This window comes from Oryx dammah, unplaced genomic scaffold (genome assembly GCF_014754425.2).
Source record: "Oryx dammah isolate SB20612 unplaced genomic scaffold, SCBI_Odam_1.1 HiC_scaffold_9, whole genome shotgun sequence".
NCBI lineage: Eukaryota > Metazoa > Chordata > Mammalia > Artiodactyla > Bovidae > Oryx > Oryx dammah.
The window spans coordinates 43,368,626-43,384,776 of record NW_024070193.1 but is presented as its reverse complement, the minus strand read 5'-3'; the positions used below and the strand labels follow the sequence as shown (position 1 = coordinate 43,384,776).

The window sequence follows — 16,151 nt, the reverse complement described above, 5'->3', positions numbered from 1 at the left end:
TTCCCCATAGTTATTGCAAGGATTATACAAAAGTGTGGATCTTAAGGTGTTTCAGCACAGTCTACCACTCAGTGAAATACATGGGGAATGGGAACTGTCATAGTATCTTTGTCTTACAAATGCAACAGCCAGCAACCACTTGAGCCCAATTATTTCCCATCCCTGAGGGATAAGAGCCCTGGCAGAAGGCAAGAACCAAGAATTCCAAACAGACCATTTATTTTCTAAGAATCAATATATTTTCTTTCTTTGAAATAAATACAAACCAGTTTGAAAGGTGGGGGAATCTATGGGAAGAAGGGAAGTGGGGACAGGCCCCAGTCTTTTTTTTTTTAGTACCAAATGACTCTGGCGCGACCCGGAAACGCAGTTACAAATGAGAATAATTTAAATTCTCCGCTAATTACATTATTTACAACAGCGGGGGAGGGGGTCACCTAGTGCCCCTCTTCCGGGCTGGACAGACATCAGTCCCACTGCTAGGCTGGGCGGATGCCCGCTCACCACACCACCTCAGGGGCCTCAGGCCACTAGGCAGTTAGGGATTCTCCCGGCACGAGTAGGCAGAGGTGGTGGGATGGCCTGTTTTACACAGTGTCCTAACCTGGGCCCACCACCCTGCGCTACAATGCCGTGAGGTCTCTGGAGCTTTCTGGCCTGTGGGACCTCCCCTCTCATTGCGCAGAGCCCCCAGGGGCCCTTGGAGTGTTCTGTACAGTCCAGCTGCACTCAGGGCGGGAGGGACCTCCCCCACCCAGCTTCCCCTGAGACTGGCCCCAAGACCAGGAATGAGTCAGTGCAGAGGCCGGTGCCACTCCAGGACAGTGAGCCATGGGGAGGAGCAAGGCAGCAGGGCGCTGAAGCCTGGCTGCGCGGGGCAGCATCAGTCGCTGTCGCTGCTCTCGCTGCTCTGCTCGCCCTGCACCTTGCTGCGGTGCTGCAGGGCCCTGTGGTAGGCTATCTGAACTGACTTGCGGATGTTAGATTTCCGGCCCTCCAGCATCTTCTCCTTGTCAAGGTCCTGGTTCACGCCCAGAGGAACCAGCTTAGTCCTGGGCAGCCACTGCCTGTAGGATGAGACAAGGATCAAGTAAGTCATCTCTTATCTCTTGGGAGGGCAACAAGCACCAGCCTCCCTCACTTGTTGCTTCCTTCAGAAACTCCTAAGTGCCCATTCTGAGCCAGGCTCTGGTGGGAGTTACAGAAACCCAGAGATGCAGTCCCTGCCCTCCAGGAACTGCTCACAGGCTAGTGATGAAAACAGCCCAGTTGACAGTCACACGGGGATAACCCCAGGGCATTTATGAGTGCAAAAAGAAGCCCTGGCCTAGCCTGAAATAGATACCTTGTCCCATGGGCTCCAAGCAGACTTAACTGACATTAGATATCTTCCGCAGACAATTAACAACAACAATCGACTACACTTGTAAGTGTGACAGAACAGGGATTCAGAGACCCAGTGATTATGTCTGCTTTATCCCCCACATCTTGAAAACTAAATCTAGAAGCCACCTTAGTCTGGGTGCGGAGCCACCCCTACATTTTTCACAGTCACTCATGGTCCTCTGTTTTCTAGCTACAGCTGTTTGTCAGCTGCTACCCACTCAGTCTCTCAGACTCTTGGTCAACACAACTGTTTTGCTCAGCGATCTAAGTCCCTCCCCCACTGATTTATGATCACCCAGGCGGCAGTGCTGGAGTTTCCTGGCAGCCTGCCTCCAGGAGCCGGGGCTGCGTCTGTGGCTCTGAGTCACATCGACTGCTCCCCTCCTTCCTTACCAGGTTCTCTTGTTGTCAAAGAAGAGGACGAGGTAGAGATGCTCTCGGGCTTCTTGGGTCATCTGTTCCCCAAGTTTCAGCACCTCCAATGGGGGCACAGGGATGGGAACCCCATGGTGGAACATACCTTCCCGGGGCATCTTTGGATCAATGATCTAAGGGTGTAATAAGACCTTGGTTAGTTCAGTCTCCTCCTTCCCCCAGGCTTACCCTATCCAAGAATTTGGAGACTACCTCTAAAGTGGGGACAGAAAAACATAATCATCTAACTAGGGTTGCAGTGCTGACCCTCAGCTTCTTCCCATGCTGAACTATTTCAGAGCCCAAGAGGTAAAGGGAAGAGAAAGGGACAGATGGAGAAACTAACGAGGGACCTCTAAGTGACTGTCTGCTAAAGACCGTGTGCTCTGCAGGTCAGCAGAAAGCAGGAGGTCTGCTGCTTTTGAGTGTGTGTCTTGGGGCTGGAAGACAAGGGGTATGAAGAGAAAAGCAGCCTACCAGAGCTGGGTACGATGGATACCCGCGGCATTTGGCCCACACCAGGTCCAGAGCGTCCAGGGGGGAGTCCTCATCCTCTGACAGCCAGCCAGCTCCCCGGCCCAGACTCTTCCTTACAACTTCACAGGAATGGGAGAGAGGGGACGGATCAGCAGCCAGGGGTCTGGCAAGGCCCTGACACCAGGCCCCCAGCATCCCTGGCTTTGGATGGGCGTACTTACTGCTGTGGCCCACGCCGCGGCCAGTGCCCACGGAGTAGGCCTCATTCTCAGTGCCTGAGGTATCTTCACTGCTGTCCTCTGGGAATGTGCCCCGAGAGAAGGAGGGCTTGCCCCGGCCTTGTTTTGAAGGTGTTGTGCTGTGGACAAAAGGGATGCTCAACTCAAGAGGAGGGCGAGAGTGGGGAATGGCATGGTGGGTATCTTCTCTTGGCCCCTAAGGTCTAAGACTTTTGGAAAGCAGAGGCTAATTGAATAATTTTAGACTCAAGTGCCCTCAGGGATTTGGGGGTGATCTGACTGAAGTGGGCTGGATACAGCAGTAGTGATGCGTGTATGCCCTATCTTAAGGCAACAGTGGCCAGAAATGCTAGGTCTGATTTTTAAAGGGAATACAGAAACTGGAAATTTTATGTGCCACTTCTGGGTTTGTTTTGTTTTGTTTTAAATATCATGCTGGCCAAACAAAATATGTCTGTAGGTCAAATCCAGGTTACCACGAATCAGTTTACGCACTCTAAGTGAAAAGTGAAAGTGTTAGTTGCTCAATCATGTCCAATTCTTTGCAACCCCATGGACTGTAGCCTGCCAGGCTTCTCTGTCAGTGGGATTTCCTAGGCAAGAATACTGGAGTGGGTTGCCATTCCCTTATCCAGGGGATCTTTCTGACCCAGGGATCGAACCCGGGTCTCTCACATTGCAGGTGGATTCTTTACCATCTGAGCTACCAGGGAGGCCTCTGTTCTAAAGCATGAATTTAACCAAGGATGGTCCCCTCTATTTCATTATGGTGACAGTCTCATCTGTTCTATTTATTTTGCAGAGAACCTTTGGTCTGAGCCATCTTAATCTAGGTGGAGATGGCTGCCACCACACTCCCCACAGGGAAATTTGGAAGGCCATCCTGGAGGCAGGTTTAAACCAAGAGGGCTCGTACCTGGTCCGGTCGGAGGCAGCACTGCTGCTGCTACTGCTGCTGGATTCCGAGTCTGAGCTGCTCCGAGGAAGGCTGCAGTCGTTACGATACACCAAGAAACTCTTCTTTACTGGCTGGTTTCCACCGCTGAAGCCATTGGCTGGTAAGTCTTGGTTGTGGGTGGGGGACGGGAGGGAAGGAATCAGTCAGTAAGACGCAGATCAGAGATCTACTGGGGGGGGACTCAGAGCTTGGCTTTCCATTCTGTGCTGGAAAATTCCTCCAACCTCGGCCAGCAGAGCCAGCTCTGGGCAGTGTCCACCACAGCTGGCCACAGCCCTGCCCCACCCCTTGCACTTCCCTTGGCAGTTACTAGCCTTAGGACACAGTGGCTTAAAGGAGATTCCCCAAGGAGAATGAGAAGAGGAAAGGTGAAGTGATAAAATGGAGGGCACCCTGGACGGGAATCTGGCTGGGTTAGTGGCTCTGGGCTTCAGTTTCCCCATCTATAACGTGAGGGGGTTGAATGACAGGCTTCCTAAGGGCCCTTCTAGCTCTGATATATTATGGGCAAATGAAGGGCTAGGTGGGAGTTATACTGGGAAGGATGGCAGCTTCGCTCACTCTATTGGAGGGGCTGGGTGATGGTGAGGCTCACCCATTGGGGGGTCTTCTGTGGATTTATCACTGTCGCTGTCTGAACTCGAACTGGGCCGAGGGCTCCTACCCCGCTTGCGCTGACGTAGGGAGCCCATGATGGGGAGCTGGGGGGGCCCCACAGGACTGCCTCCGTGGCTGGGGGTCATCTGGCTCTCCCGGTTTTTGGGGGGCCGGCCCGGCCTCTTGGGCGGTCCAGCTGTCTTCGGGTTCTTTTTGGAGAACAGAACTGAGGTTCTCCTGCCCACCTCAAGTGCGGGGGTTGAGGACATGTTGGGACCCAGGCCTGGAGCAGAGAAAGAGAGAAGGAGAGTCGGTGAGGGGCCTGAAGTGGGAAGGGCGTCTGTCTACGGTAGGCCCTGGGGATATAGGACATAACTTCAGCTAGAGTAGGGGAGATCGTTTGGCGGGCAGGGAGTCGGGAACACTGTCTCTCACACAAATAGCCAGAGAGAGGCAGCTAAGAGGCCCCTGAAAGGGGAAGGAGGGAGAAAGTGCAGCTAGCTGAGTAGGAGGGACCTCTGCCTGGGGGGCTGGCAGGGGCTGAGTGTGTGCTGCAGAGTCCAAGTCTGGCTGGCCTTGGGGTCCATCATGCCATGGGGTTCAGACCTTTGCTTGTCTCCTGGCTGCTGCTCTCCTCGGCGGCACTGTCTGTCTGCCCGTCCTTGTCACAGGCCGCTGGGTGGGGTGTCAGGCTGCCCCGGCTGGAGGGGCCGTGTCGTTCAGGCCCATCCCGTCCAGTCTCCCGCTGGTGGGCAAGCTTCCTCCGCAGTGCCGTCATCTCTTTCTTGATCATCTTGGCACGCCGAGAGCGGCCCACGCTCTGCTTGCTGGAGTTCACCTCATCCAGCCGTTCAAGCAGCAACTTTAGCTGCTCTTCCACTGGCAGGTGCTTCTGGTTCTCTAGCAGGACCAGCCGCTCTTCCTCTGCTGCAGGGGGGTGGGAACAGGGGATGAGAGGTCAGTCTCAGGGCAGCCCTCTGGGCCCCGTGAACCTGGGCAGGCAACCAGAAAGTCACTCTTCTCCCCTCCGCTTCTCACTGGGAGCGGCTGTAAAACAGTAGCACCAAGATGCAGAAAGGCGGGGATTGCTCTCCATTCACCAAGTCTGGGTTCGAGAGCATTCCTGGGGCTAGTGTGCCACTGCTCAGACTAGCTGTTTCCTGCCTACACTGCCTGCTCCCAGGAGGGGACTTTTGGAAAGCTGTTCATCCCTGGCATTGGCCTCTATGTGTATGTGTGACTTATCACCCACCATCTTCGGTGTGGTGTGGGGCTTCGTCTCCAGTCAGGCTGTGGGGGATATGCATGCCCGTCTCAAAGTCAATGCCCATTTTTTCTGCCTGGCGCCGGGCCTGGCGGAGCACCGCGCCACCCTGCTCACGGAGCCGCACTGCTGCCCGGTAGAAGATGGTATCCTTGGCATTATACTTGAGGCAGTTGCTGACGATGAGGTTGAAGTCCTCCTCAAAATCATCAAAGTTCAGGTAGCGGTAAGCCTCCAAGTTCTGCTTCATGGTGAAAAAGTCCATAGGCTTTTTGATGTGGTCGAGGTAGTCAGGTACCTGGGAGAACACGGGAGGTATAGCTAAGTGGAGGTATGTTCCTCATTCCCCCTGAACCCCTGTTCCTAACAACCTCCCTTGAAATGCATCCAGCAACCTCCTCCTACTATAGTCAGAGGCAGGCATACAGCACAGGGGAAAAGAAAGCTGGATTTTAGTCTGGACTTTAGTAGTCACAAGCTGTGTGACCTTGGCAAGCCTCTTAGCCTCTCTGGGCCATCTTTTCCTTGCTTGGAAAACAGCCGAATCCTAGAGCCATATGAGGTTTTAATAAGAAAATGGCTAGGGGGAGCCTCTGGAAGTAACACCACCCTGCATTGCTATAGCTCTTTTTACTTATCAGTAAGCCATGTAAGGAGGCTGCTGCCTCAGGTCTCTCATTTTATACCTTTTAGAGAGAAGAGTCTGCCAGTCAGGACCTAGGGCTTCAGAGATGGTTCTTTAGGTGCTGAGCCTTCTAAATTCTCCGTTTTAGGGTTCAGCACCCGGAAAGTGTCTTCCTGCCCTGGGCTTATTCACTTGGCAGACTCAGTCCCTGCCTCTGGGGAAGGAGTGCAGACTGCCTCCCATTCTGGGCCCTTGAGGTACGACAGGGACAAGACAGAGTCCAGGTGATGCCTGTGGTTCCGGTTCATCCCGGAGCCCCAGAGCCACCAACCCCTCTCTTCATGGTCCCCTCCTAGCCCCTGGCCCAGACCTGCGGCAAGGGTCCATCTGGGAGAGGAACAGAAAGAAGGTGGAGTGAGGGGAAGGGATTCTTACTTCGTCCAATTCGGTTACCTCAGACAGAGGGACCGGCTCGCTGAAGATGTTGCCCGTGTCCTTCTCTTGGAGCTGCTCCAAGGTTTTTCGAAGGAGGATGAGGAAGGGGGTCAGCTGCATCTCCATGGCGATCTGCTGGACCTTGATCTGACACACATAAAAGCGCCATCAGCCAGGCCTAGGCTGGTCCCTTGGCGGAGAGGTCTGGGGAGGTAGCTGTAGCTGGTGTGGGAACTCGCCTTCCTTCCTACCCCACACTGGGTACACTTCCCTGCCGTGGACTTCCCCTTCCTTGAACATCCAGCACCAGCTACCTGTATCACATCATTTAGGAGTCCATTCATAAAACTCTCCTGTGACATTCTGCTTCTGAGGAGCCTGAGAGCAAACTGAGCTCCAGGTTACCTTACTCTCACATTAGCTCTGTTGCTTCCCGGCCAGGGGACACATACTTTTCCGTGTTTTCTGTTTTCCTGGGTCTGTTTTCTCCACTGTAAAAAAGAGCTGGTCCAGGAGCACTCACCGTCTCCCTTTTGAGTTTCTCCCGCTTGCGAATCAGCTCCACCAGCAGCCGTGCTCGCTCCAGGTCATGCCGAAGCCGCTGCCAGGACTTAAGCTGTTCTTTGAGGGCCCAGTTCTTATCCTCAGAATCTCTCTGAAGAGGCAAAAGGGGGATCAGGAGATGATGAGAGAGCCAGAGGCAACAAGAGCCCAGGAAACTTGGGTCAAGGGCAGGAAAACCAAAGCTGGGAGCACAGTGATCTCTTGGTAGGCTTACCAGCTAAAGTGGAAGCTCTGCAACCCACTGTGGCTGTTGAGCCCAGTGGAGCTGTACTCAGTATATGCTTGTTGTGAATGAAAGGATGAACACAGGGAATAATGCATGAAGGAGAATGTGTAAGGATTTCATCCTTAGCCTGATTTGAGGTCTAGTTTAAAGGAACAAACAGCCCAAGCCCTCAGGCATCGGAAACTGCAGTTACAAATCTCTGTTCTCAGGACCTCCCTGGTGGTCCAGGGGTTAAGACTCTGTGCTTCCAATGCAGGGAGCACGGGTTAGATCCCTGGTTGGGGAACTGAGATCCCACAAACCAATGATAAGTCTCTGCCCTCGTCCCCCTGGCATTAGTTCCCAGAGCCCACAGGGAATCTGACATAGTACCCCGACTTGGTCACAGTTCCTCTGAGATTGTAGGTGGGTCTGTAGGCGACGCAGCAGCGGGACTCCATTCCGCGACTGCCTCTTCAGCGTCCAATAGCTGTGCAGCCTCTGCATGAATTGGCTCTTCCTTTGGATAGTCAGGCGGTTAGTGATTTTACTGAGCCTGGGAAACAGGAGAGCAAAGAGAAGAAAAACCTCTTGGGCTTTGATTTTCTCACAGAGAACAGGGGTCTTTGGCCCATGAGGGTTTCTGAGTGGGGCTGAATAGGAAATAAATCTATTTTCAAGAAGGCCTGTGACAGTGGGCTAGGGCAAAGAAGAACAAACACAGCTGGCTGTCAAGGGCACCTCAGGAGACAGGAAGCCAAGCTCCCAGTACTAACCCTGTTCACCGGGGGCTGAGCGAGCCTGGCCCCTAGGACTGCTTATTGTCACTGCAGCCCTGAGTACTAACTGATCCTGGGACACCCAACTCGGGCTGAGCCTGGGAAGGTTTTAAGGTGAAGTACTACAACACAGCAGTCAACTACAGGAAATTGTCTAGGTAGCACAAGAGAGAGTAAAAAGTAACTGATGCTCACAGCCCTCATCTGTGGCCATAACACAATTCCTTGAGCATTCCCTTCCCTCTTTTCCATTCTGTTCTCCCTTCAGAGTCAGACTATTTCTTCCACTGTGGCTGGTGGCTACTCCATCGTCTTACTTCCTAACTTACACCACCCCAGCAATATGGAGGGCAGTTTCAAATACACCTGCCAAGTTGGCCAGAAAAGATCTGAAGTCTCTGGTTCCTAACGTAAAAGTCAGGTGACCTGCTAGAGCTAATCTCTTTAGATACTAAAAACAACAACCACCTCTAGGGAGCTCCTGACAGGAAGAAAGCCCAAGCCTCTCCCTCCACTCAGGGGACTGCCGGTCTCCAACAGGGCTTCTTCCCTGCCTGGCCCGCCCATCTGCTCCCCCGTACCTGTGTGGTGGAATGCAAGGCACAGACACCACAGGGGCCGCTGCCCGTTTCTCTGCCAGGATCTTCCGCGCCTTCTTCATCTTGATCCGGGACTTGGCCTTGGCCTTCTTGACCTTCTCTGAGCTCCAACTCTTACCCTCATCTTCTTCCTCCTCCTCCTCCTCCTCCCCTTCACTGTGGGACAGGGCAGGCAGGCGACGCGCTGAACCTGGGGGTGTGTGGATGTCGCAGTAGGCGGTCTTGCGGACACTGAAGGAGGTGCCATTGGCACCTGTCTCCCGCACAGGCTCCATCTTCATGTAAAGGCCAGCCTGTTGGGCACACGTCACGTGGAAGGCTGTATAGCAGTTGGCCTTATGGCACTGGATGCAGGCCCCTGAGCCTCGCTGTTTGCAAATGTAGCAGGTCAGCTTCCAGCGTGCGGGCGGGATGTGCTCAATGCTGTCAATGGGCTCCAGGAAGACTGTGTTGGCAAAGCAGACCTCAGGGATCCAAAGAGCACACACCACATGGGCCCAGCGCCCATCGTCTGTCTGCTTGAAGGCACCACCCTTGTTGGGGCACAGGGCACAGTCCACAGCGCGGGAGGGTGACTGCAGGCAGCGGCGGCACAGCCACTGGCCCTCAGGGATGTAGGGGACACCGTAGCACTCCTGGTGCACGGCCAGGTTGCACATGTCACAGAAAAGGATGACGTTGCTGTTCTGGCACTCGCCGTCATTGCAGATACAGCACACAGCATCCTCGTCTACGAGCGCATTGGGGTCGCCTTTATTGTGGCTCTCAAAGTACGACTCCTTCTCCAGCCGGTCCATTAAGTACTCAAAGATCTCCTGCGGAATGGGACTCACACCCTCCGTCTTCCGCCGCTCGTTCATGATATCTAGCCAGATGTAGTCCTCCTCATCCATGTCATACTCAACCTCCTCATCCAGCTCCTCCGCCGACTTCTCAATATACCTGCAGTGCACACAGGCAGCTCGGCATCAGAAGGTTGAGATTTCCCTCCCTTAAAGAACGTGGGTTACATCTGTGGAGCACTCACCCTGTTCCAGGCCCGTGCCTTGATGTATATATTGTCTCATTCTAGCCTCACCTTTTTACTCCAGGCACCATAAGGCCTGTCATCATTCTTGTTGTGCCAAAAAGGAAACCTAACGTTTGGGGCAGTGAATTCACCTGGCCCAGCTCTCTTGTGAGAAAGTGGAAGAGCTGGGATGTGAACCCAGGCATGCCGAGCTCAAAGCTCACGTCCTAGCTGCCACACTGCCTCCTTTGAGATGCAGAGGCTCAGCAAGATCCTGAAGGGAGAAGGATGGGGCGGCTAGGACCCCTGATTGCAGTGGTCTGGGTGATGGCACAAAGAGTCAGGGGCAGGAAGGTCCTCGGTTTTCACTTGCCAATTTACATTTGTTTGAGTACCAGCTGGCTGTATCCTGAATGGAGCTGCTGTAGGTCTTCTCTCAGCTGGTGCAGCAGCAGCTCAGGGCTCCCTCAGAATCTAGGTACTCTTTGCTCTCTGGAAAGCCTTGGGAGGTAACAGTCAGGATAGCTAATATTTACTGAGCATTTACTATGACCGGGCATTGTGCTAAGTCATCACAGTTATCTTCCCCACAGTCCTTGGGTCAATGTTCTTCTTGCCCTCACTTTATAGAGGAGGAAACCGGAAGCTTTGGGAAGTTAAGTGCCCCACACAGGTGGTTCACACAACCAGGAAGTGGCAGACCTAGGATTCAAACTCCACTCCACAGCACTCACTGGGCCCACGGGATTGCAGCCAGGGGCAGCTTCAGGCGCCTGGGGTACAGAGCAGGCTCCCCACTCCCCTGCCGTGCGCACTCCAGGTGGCCTGACTCTGCTATGTAAAGCTACAGGGAGCAACGACGGCAAAGAACACAGCTTTGGCCTCTAACACACCTGGACACACACCTAACAGCCAGTTAGGTCCTGGCTCTGTTACTGTGGGACATCCAGGACATCCCTGCTCTTTTGTAAATCTCACTTTTATTGATGAGAGAATGAGGATAATACCCTTCATTTCCTAAGACATCAGGATTAAATGCAATTAATTAAAAATGAATGGGCTAAATCAAGTGGTACATAGCAGGCCCTAGATAAATGTTAGTTCCCAGGCCGCCACTCTGCTCTCCATAAGGAAAATGCGACTCTGCGAGGAACAGCAGGCCAGGCAAGCACAGGCTCCAGAGCTGTGCTCTGGGTGACAGCAGGCAAGTGAGCTAACCTTTCAGGGCCTTGGTTTCCACATCTGTAAAGTGGTGATACTAACTTGAACCTCTTTCACACAGCTGTTGGGAACATTAGATGAGTTAATATAGGTAAAGTGCTCAGAAACGTACCTGGAGCAAGTACTCAATAAATGTTAGCTTGATTATTAGCTTTGGTATAGCTCTGCCCGACCCTGTCTTGCATTATAACTGTTTTTGTATCTTAACCCCTGCACTACGTGGCTAGAGGCAAGGACCATATCTGATTAACCACACAGAAAGAGGCAGTCAGTGTTGTTCACCTGAAGGACATTTTGAGAGTGGAAGGGAGGATAGACTAAAGTGCTGTGTCTGTCAGAAGCAGCTTCTTGCTTAGCCCTTCACCTCGTCCCCAAGGTGACTGCAACATCTTCATCCTTGAAAAAGGGTGTGGCTCAGGGCTAGTGTGAACCACCTGGCCCATTCCAGGCCTTGGCACCAGCTCTCAACCTCTTCTCTGCCATGACACGCGTAACATTACGTGATGGTGCACAGCACACGCCCACAGTACTCAGATTACAGGCTGTGGCGCAGATAAGGTAGGCTGCGTGTCATGTGCGATTCCTGACGCGCCAGCTGACACTCCACCCTCCCTCTCCCCCTCGAGAAAGTTTATCAGATGGGAGCAAGAGCCAGTGGAGTTGTTAGAGAGATGACCTCGAATCTTGTCACATTTACATAAAAAGTAAATCATTTCCAAAACAGGCAGTTCTGCTAAGAGTAGTAACAAATTACATGCAACACACCTCCCAACTGATTGTAGGGGACCAGCTGAGAGCTGCTGCCTGGAGAACAGATCTGATCCACAGGAGGAAAGAGTGACTCTGAGTGGAAGGATGAAGAAAATGAGCAGGAGCTAAGCTGTGCTGTCTAAGGGAGCAGAGAGTGCTGAAGCATCATGAGGGGAGAGGGCAGCCCCGGAGAGGGGTCTGTGTGTTGGGAGGTGGGCATGGCAGTGAGCACTAACAGATAAGAGAGACAGTGAAAAGCCAGAAGGACATGGAGCTGGGCTGGACAGATGGAAGGATGGAAGAGAGGAGGAAAAGACAGGCTGGCATGTGGACAGGGGTGAAAGGAAAGAAAATCACTTGAGTTCCCCAAAATCTGCTTGTAAAGAACTGAGATTTAGTACCTACATTTGGTAAAAACTACCTTTCACATAAAAACCTTTCTAAGAAGTCCTTGTCAGAGATCAGGCCTTCTGATTAGCTGATACCACATTTGGTAAAAACTACTTTTCACATTAAAACCTTTCTAAGAAGTCCTTGTCAGAGATCAGGCCTTCTGATTAGCTGATACCAAAGACAGCTCCTTAACTGCGTCACCCAAGTGCCCTCTTTGACTTGGATGCCAAGACTCTCAGAAAGAAGTCTCACACTTGGTGTTTGTTCTATCCTTTAGCTAGGGTGTCTGAATGTAGTTTCACCACCATACTTCCCCCACTCCATTTTTTTTACCTCACGTTGAAGGAAATTTAGCCTTTTGACTGTGATTTTTATTAGGAGCCACTGTGACAAATTTTTGGAAGGAAGTGGGATACCAAGAAACAGTTAAATGAAATAAAAGGGTTCTTAGAGGAGTGTGAAATATAGGTGATGAAAACACTGCTTCTGCATGCTAAAGGATGGGTGACAATAACTGGACAAGTAATGGGGAAATTACTTATGCAGATTTACAAACAGCTTTTAGGACTCTATGAAGTCAGTGTCCCTAGTCTTCCACATTAAGGCTAGCAGAGGAAAAGTATATCTGCACTGCAGATGGGGTCACTGGAACACCAAAAGCCAAAGAGATGCCTTTCCCAAGGTCACAGTGATGGAGTAGAAAGGGTCAAGAACAACAGATGGGACCCTTTGATACTGTAGAAATAGTGCCACTTTGGAGTCAGAGGAATATGGGTTTGAATCCCAGTTCAGCTATCTACTGGCATGTAACTACTCATAAGTCTGGTCCTTCTTCTGGACTGTGGTTTCCTCACCCGTGAACAAAACCTACCTGAGCGAGTTGTGAGAATAAGACAAGGGAATGGCTATAAAGCGCCCAGGGCAGGGTCCAGCATGTGGCAGTGTATAGGAACTGCCATCACCGCTAGCTGGGGCATGTCTGCCTTGGCAGGGCCAGTGTGTTGCTGCTATGCTTTACCTCTGCCATTTCCTATCTGTTGCTTGTCACCTGTCTTTGGCTCCTAAGCCCTGCTTGACCAGTTTTCCAGAGTTGGGAGGCGGAGGTGGCCTTACCGGTAATAGGAAGTTGGCCGGGGCGGGGCATCAGGGGTATCCTGCTCCAACTCCCGGTAGACCACCTCTGGCAGCTTGGGAGTGGTGCTCGCAGAAGCATTGTGGTGGTGGTGATGGTTGGAGTCCTTGCGTTTCTCCTTGTTCTTATGCTTGCCTGACTTGGGAGTAGCGGCCGGTGTCTCAGTGTTCTCCTTATTGCTGCCGTTCTCAGGCGCCTCCTCGGGGGCCTCCTCATCCTCAGACACCACATCCAGGTTGTCAAAGATGCTGATGCGGTGCACGCGGCCGTGCAAATCCACTTCCACCATGCGCTGGGCCTGTGCGTAACTCATCACCTCACGGCTGGGTGACTGGGATACCTCGGAGGGGCTGGGTGACTGCTTGTTGGCTGGGCGTGACTGGCGCCCCTTCTTCTTGTGCTTTCGGAGTGGAGTCTGCTGTGGGGGCGGTGGGTTGTCATGGTCATAGTGGTACAGATGGTACTCAATACCACTGTAACTCTTGTAGACCTTGCGGCAGGTCTCCACGGGGCACTCATAGGGTGGCTTAGTTGCCCGCAAGTTGTGGCAGAAAGTCTTCACGTCAAAGTCCACCCCCATGCTGTCACATCTAGAATGTACAGATCAGTTAGCGTAGGCCCGGGCCACCCACTCCGCTCTCTCCAGCCCTCCCTTTCCCCAAGGGTCCTGGCCAGCCAACCTCTACAGCAGATCCAAATGCCATCTCGTCCACACCATAGCCATGGTCTTGGCATTATTACCTCTTGTCTGATCATCCTGCCCTATGTCTCAGTTCTAGCTTTTTCTCACATAAATGTATCCATAATGATCTTTCTACCAAGTAGCATTAATCATATCAGTGTTTTGATTAGAAGCCTCCTGATGTCCCCCACTGATTTCAGGATAATATCCACATTCCTTATGATGACAGTCAGGGTGTTCCCTTCATTCTGTGGCCTTAGTCTTCCTTTCTAGATCCTTCTTTTCACCAGTTATAGCTGTATTTCTGTCTAACCAGGGCAACTTGCCATTCTCTGAATGTTACCAGCTCTCATTCCCGCAAAATGATCTCTATTTAGAATGCCTTCTACCCTCCCTGATTAGTGAGCTCCTACTCATTCTTCAAAACATGGCTCAAATGTCACTTCTGTTATGATTTCTTCGTCTATCTCACAGAGAGCTGTGTTTCCACAGCATTTCATCCTCACCTCCACCACGGCACTCACCACACTGAAAGTTCTCTCTCTCCTTCCACTAGACTGGGAGCTGTACAGTGCAGACACCAGAGCCTACCCACTTCCATAGCCCCAGAACCTGGCATGCAATATTGTTTTGGCAAATGAATAAATAATTTGTTGAATGAATAGCTAAATGAAGGGATCACCAGATTAGGGACTGAGATGGATGAAGGCTAGTGTCAGCCCATGCACAAGTTTGAATCGGTGGCCAAAATGATTTGGTCCTGGACTCCAGCAGAAATAAATGGATGACGGAAAGAATCGGTGACTTTCTGAGGCCTCTGGGGTAAGCCTCTGCTTTAGCTCTGGGGATGACACCAGGCCTTAAGAGTACAAACAGGAACATGGCAGTCCAGCACACTCAGCTCCATGCTGGTCCTTAGAGCCCTCCCTTCCTTCTCTCCAGTGTTCTTGGGTGAGTGGAGACAGCAGATGGCACCAGCCCCCAGGAAGCCCAGCTTGGTCAGAGAGTGCCCCAATTTCTCCAGGCCTAGCTGAATTCAACAATTTAACCATGGGCTGGGCACCATTCCAAGCAAAGCCACCCTGAGCTCCCTGACTAACAAGAGTTCTTCTCCTGTGACTTAACCCAGCCAGTGAACAGCTCCAGCCACTCTGTCCAAGCCCCTGATTGCCATTTCATTAAAACTACTTAAACTGCCCTTACTTCCTACCTGTGGCTATCTTTAAACAAACCAATCAGAAGCACAAACAAACTCTACTGTTTCAATGAGTCCCTGGTGAAGGCTGCAATTCTGCTGCCCTAGCTCCCTAAGCAGCACAGAGCCCCCGGCAAACGTTCCGCTGGGACTCAGCAGCAGATGCACAGAGAAGAGACACGGAAACTTAGACCCGAAAGTCCGTGGGGAGGGCCCCAGGCCCTGGGGTATGACGACCGCATCTGCCCAAGGCTCTCAGGGGACTGGAGGAAGTAGGGGGCGGAGGCCAGAGGGATCAGGCCAGGCCCAGGCGGTGCCCGCAGCCCTCTCCCGGATGCGGCGACGTTTCCCCTTGATCAAAGTGTACAAGTTGAACTAGGCTCTCCTCCTGCCAATGATCCAGGCAGCCCCGAAAGGATACACTGTTGCCCAGGGATGCGGGCTGGGGGCGAATGCACTGTCAGTTCTTCTAGCTGGAGTGGCCCGACCCTCGGGCCGGGCAGTTTCAGTGCGTGCCCCACGAAACTAGCCTACCCCTTCCCGGCTTGCCATTCCCGCCCTGGTCCCTGGCCCGTACTCACCGGCCACCTCGAGTCCGGGCTCATCGCCGGGGACGCCCGCCGGGGCTCCGACCCCACTTAGGGAGGCCGGCGGGGAAAGACGGGGCGGGGAGGGAGAGCCCCAATTCCGGAGACTGCAGACCACGCCACCCCGACCCCCTGCCGCCCCACGCTCTGGCCCGGCTCCCTGGGATTCCCGCGCTGACCCCTGCCGCTCCCAGTCCCGCCGGCGCCCGAGCGTCTCAATTCCCGCGGCCGCCGCCCCTTTCGAAGGCCCCTAGGTTGCCGGGTCTCGGGACCCGGTGCCGCCGGAACAATGGAGGCTCCCGGAGGCAGCGCGGGGACGGCGGCGGCGGAGACGGTGGCGGCAAAGGCAGTGGCAGCGGCGGCGGCAGCAGCAGCGGCGACGGCGTCTGCGCAGGGTAAACTCGGCGCCGCGGCGCTGCCGAGCTGCACTTTCGCCACAGATCCCCGCCCGCCCGCTGAGGTTCGAGAGGCCATTCTCTGGGATTCGGAAGGGCCCCTGGACACCTTACAGGGCTTTTCTAGCGCCTCCATCTTAGAGTTGAGTTTCTGGAGACAGAAGTTGCGATACTCGGGATCCGGAGTGGTCGGGCCGTTTGTAGCGAATCTGCCGGCACGGACGGTGAGCGCGGGACTGGGCGTA

At 53.2% G+C, this 16,151-nt stretch overlaps 1 protein-coding gene across 6 annotated transcripts; it reads right to left on the bottom strand.

Annotated features, from left to right (window-relative positions):
- Positions 1-202: 202 nt before the first annotated feature.
- On the bottom strand, positions 203-15,863 carry BRPF1 (bromodomain and PHD finger containing 1). 6 transcript variants are annotated; one of them, XM_040246044.1, is made up of 14 exons: positions 15,506-15,863; positions 13,029-13,637; positions 8,525-9,484; positions 7,558-7,720; positions 6,919-7,050; positions 6,396-6,542; positions 5,324-5,633; positions 4,678-4,998; positions 4,070-4,354; positions 3,433-3,580; positions 2,499-2,635; positions 2,278-2,396; positions 1,780-1,934; positions 203-1,067 (listed from the first exon to the last, which is right to left on the bottom strand). In XM_040246044.1, exons 2-14 carry the CDS (start codon positions 13,625-13,627, stop codon positions 884-886), a joined length of 3,660 nt encoding a protein of 1,219 aa, XP_040101978.1. In that variant the 5' UTR covers positions 13,628-13,637; positions 15,506-15,863; the 3' UTR covers positions 203-883. The 6 variants fall into 6 exon arrangements, with proteins under 6 accessions (XP_040101978.1, XP_040101976.1, XP_040101981.1 ...); XM_040246045.1 differs by having other exon boundaries at positions 324-1,067; positions 6,414-6,542; XM_040246042.1 differs by having other exon boundaries at positions 2,278-2,635.
- Between the last annotated feature and the right edge of the window lie 288 nt (positions 15,864-16,151).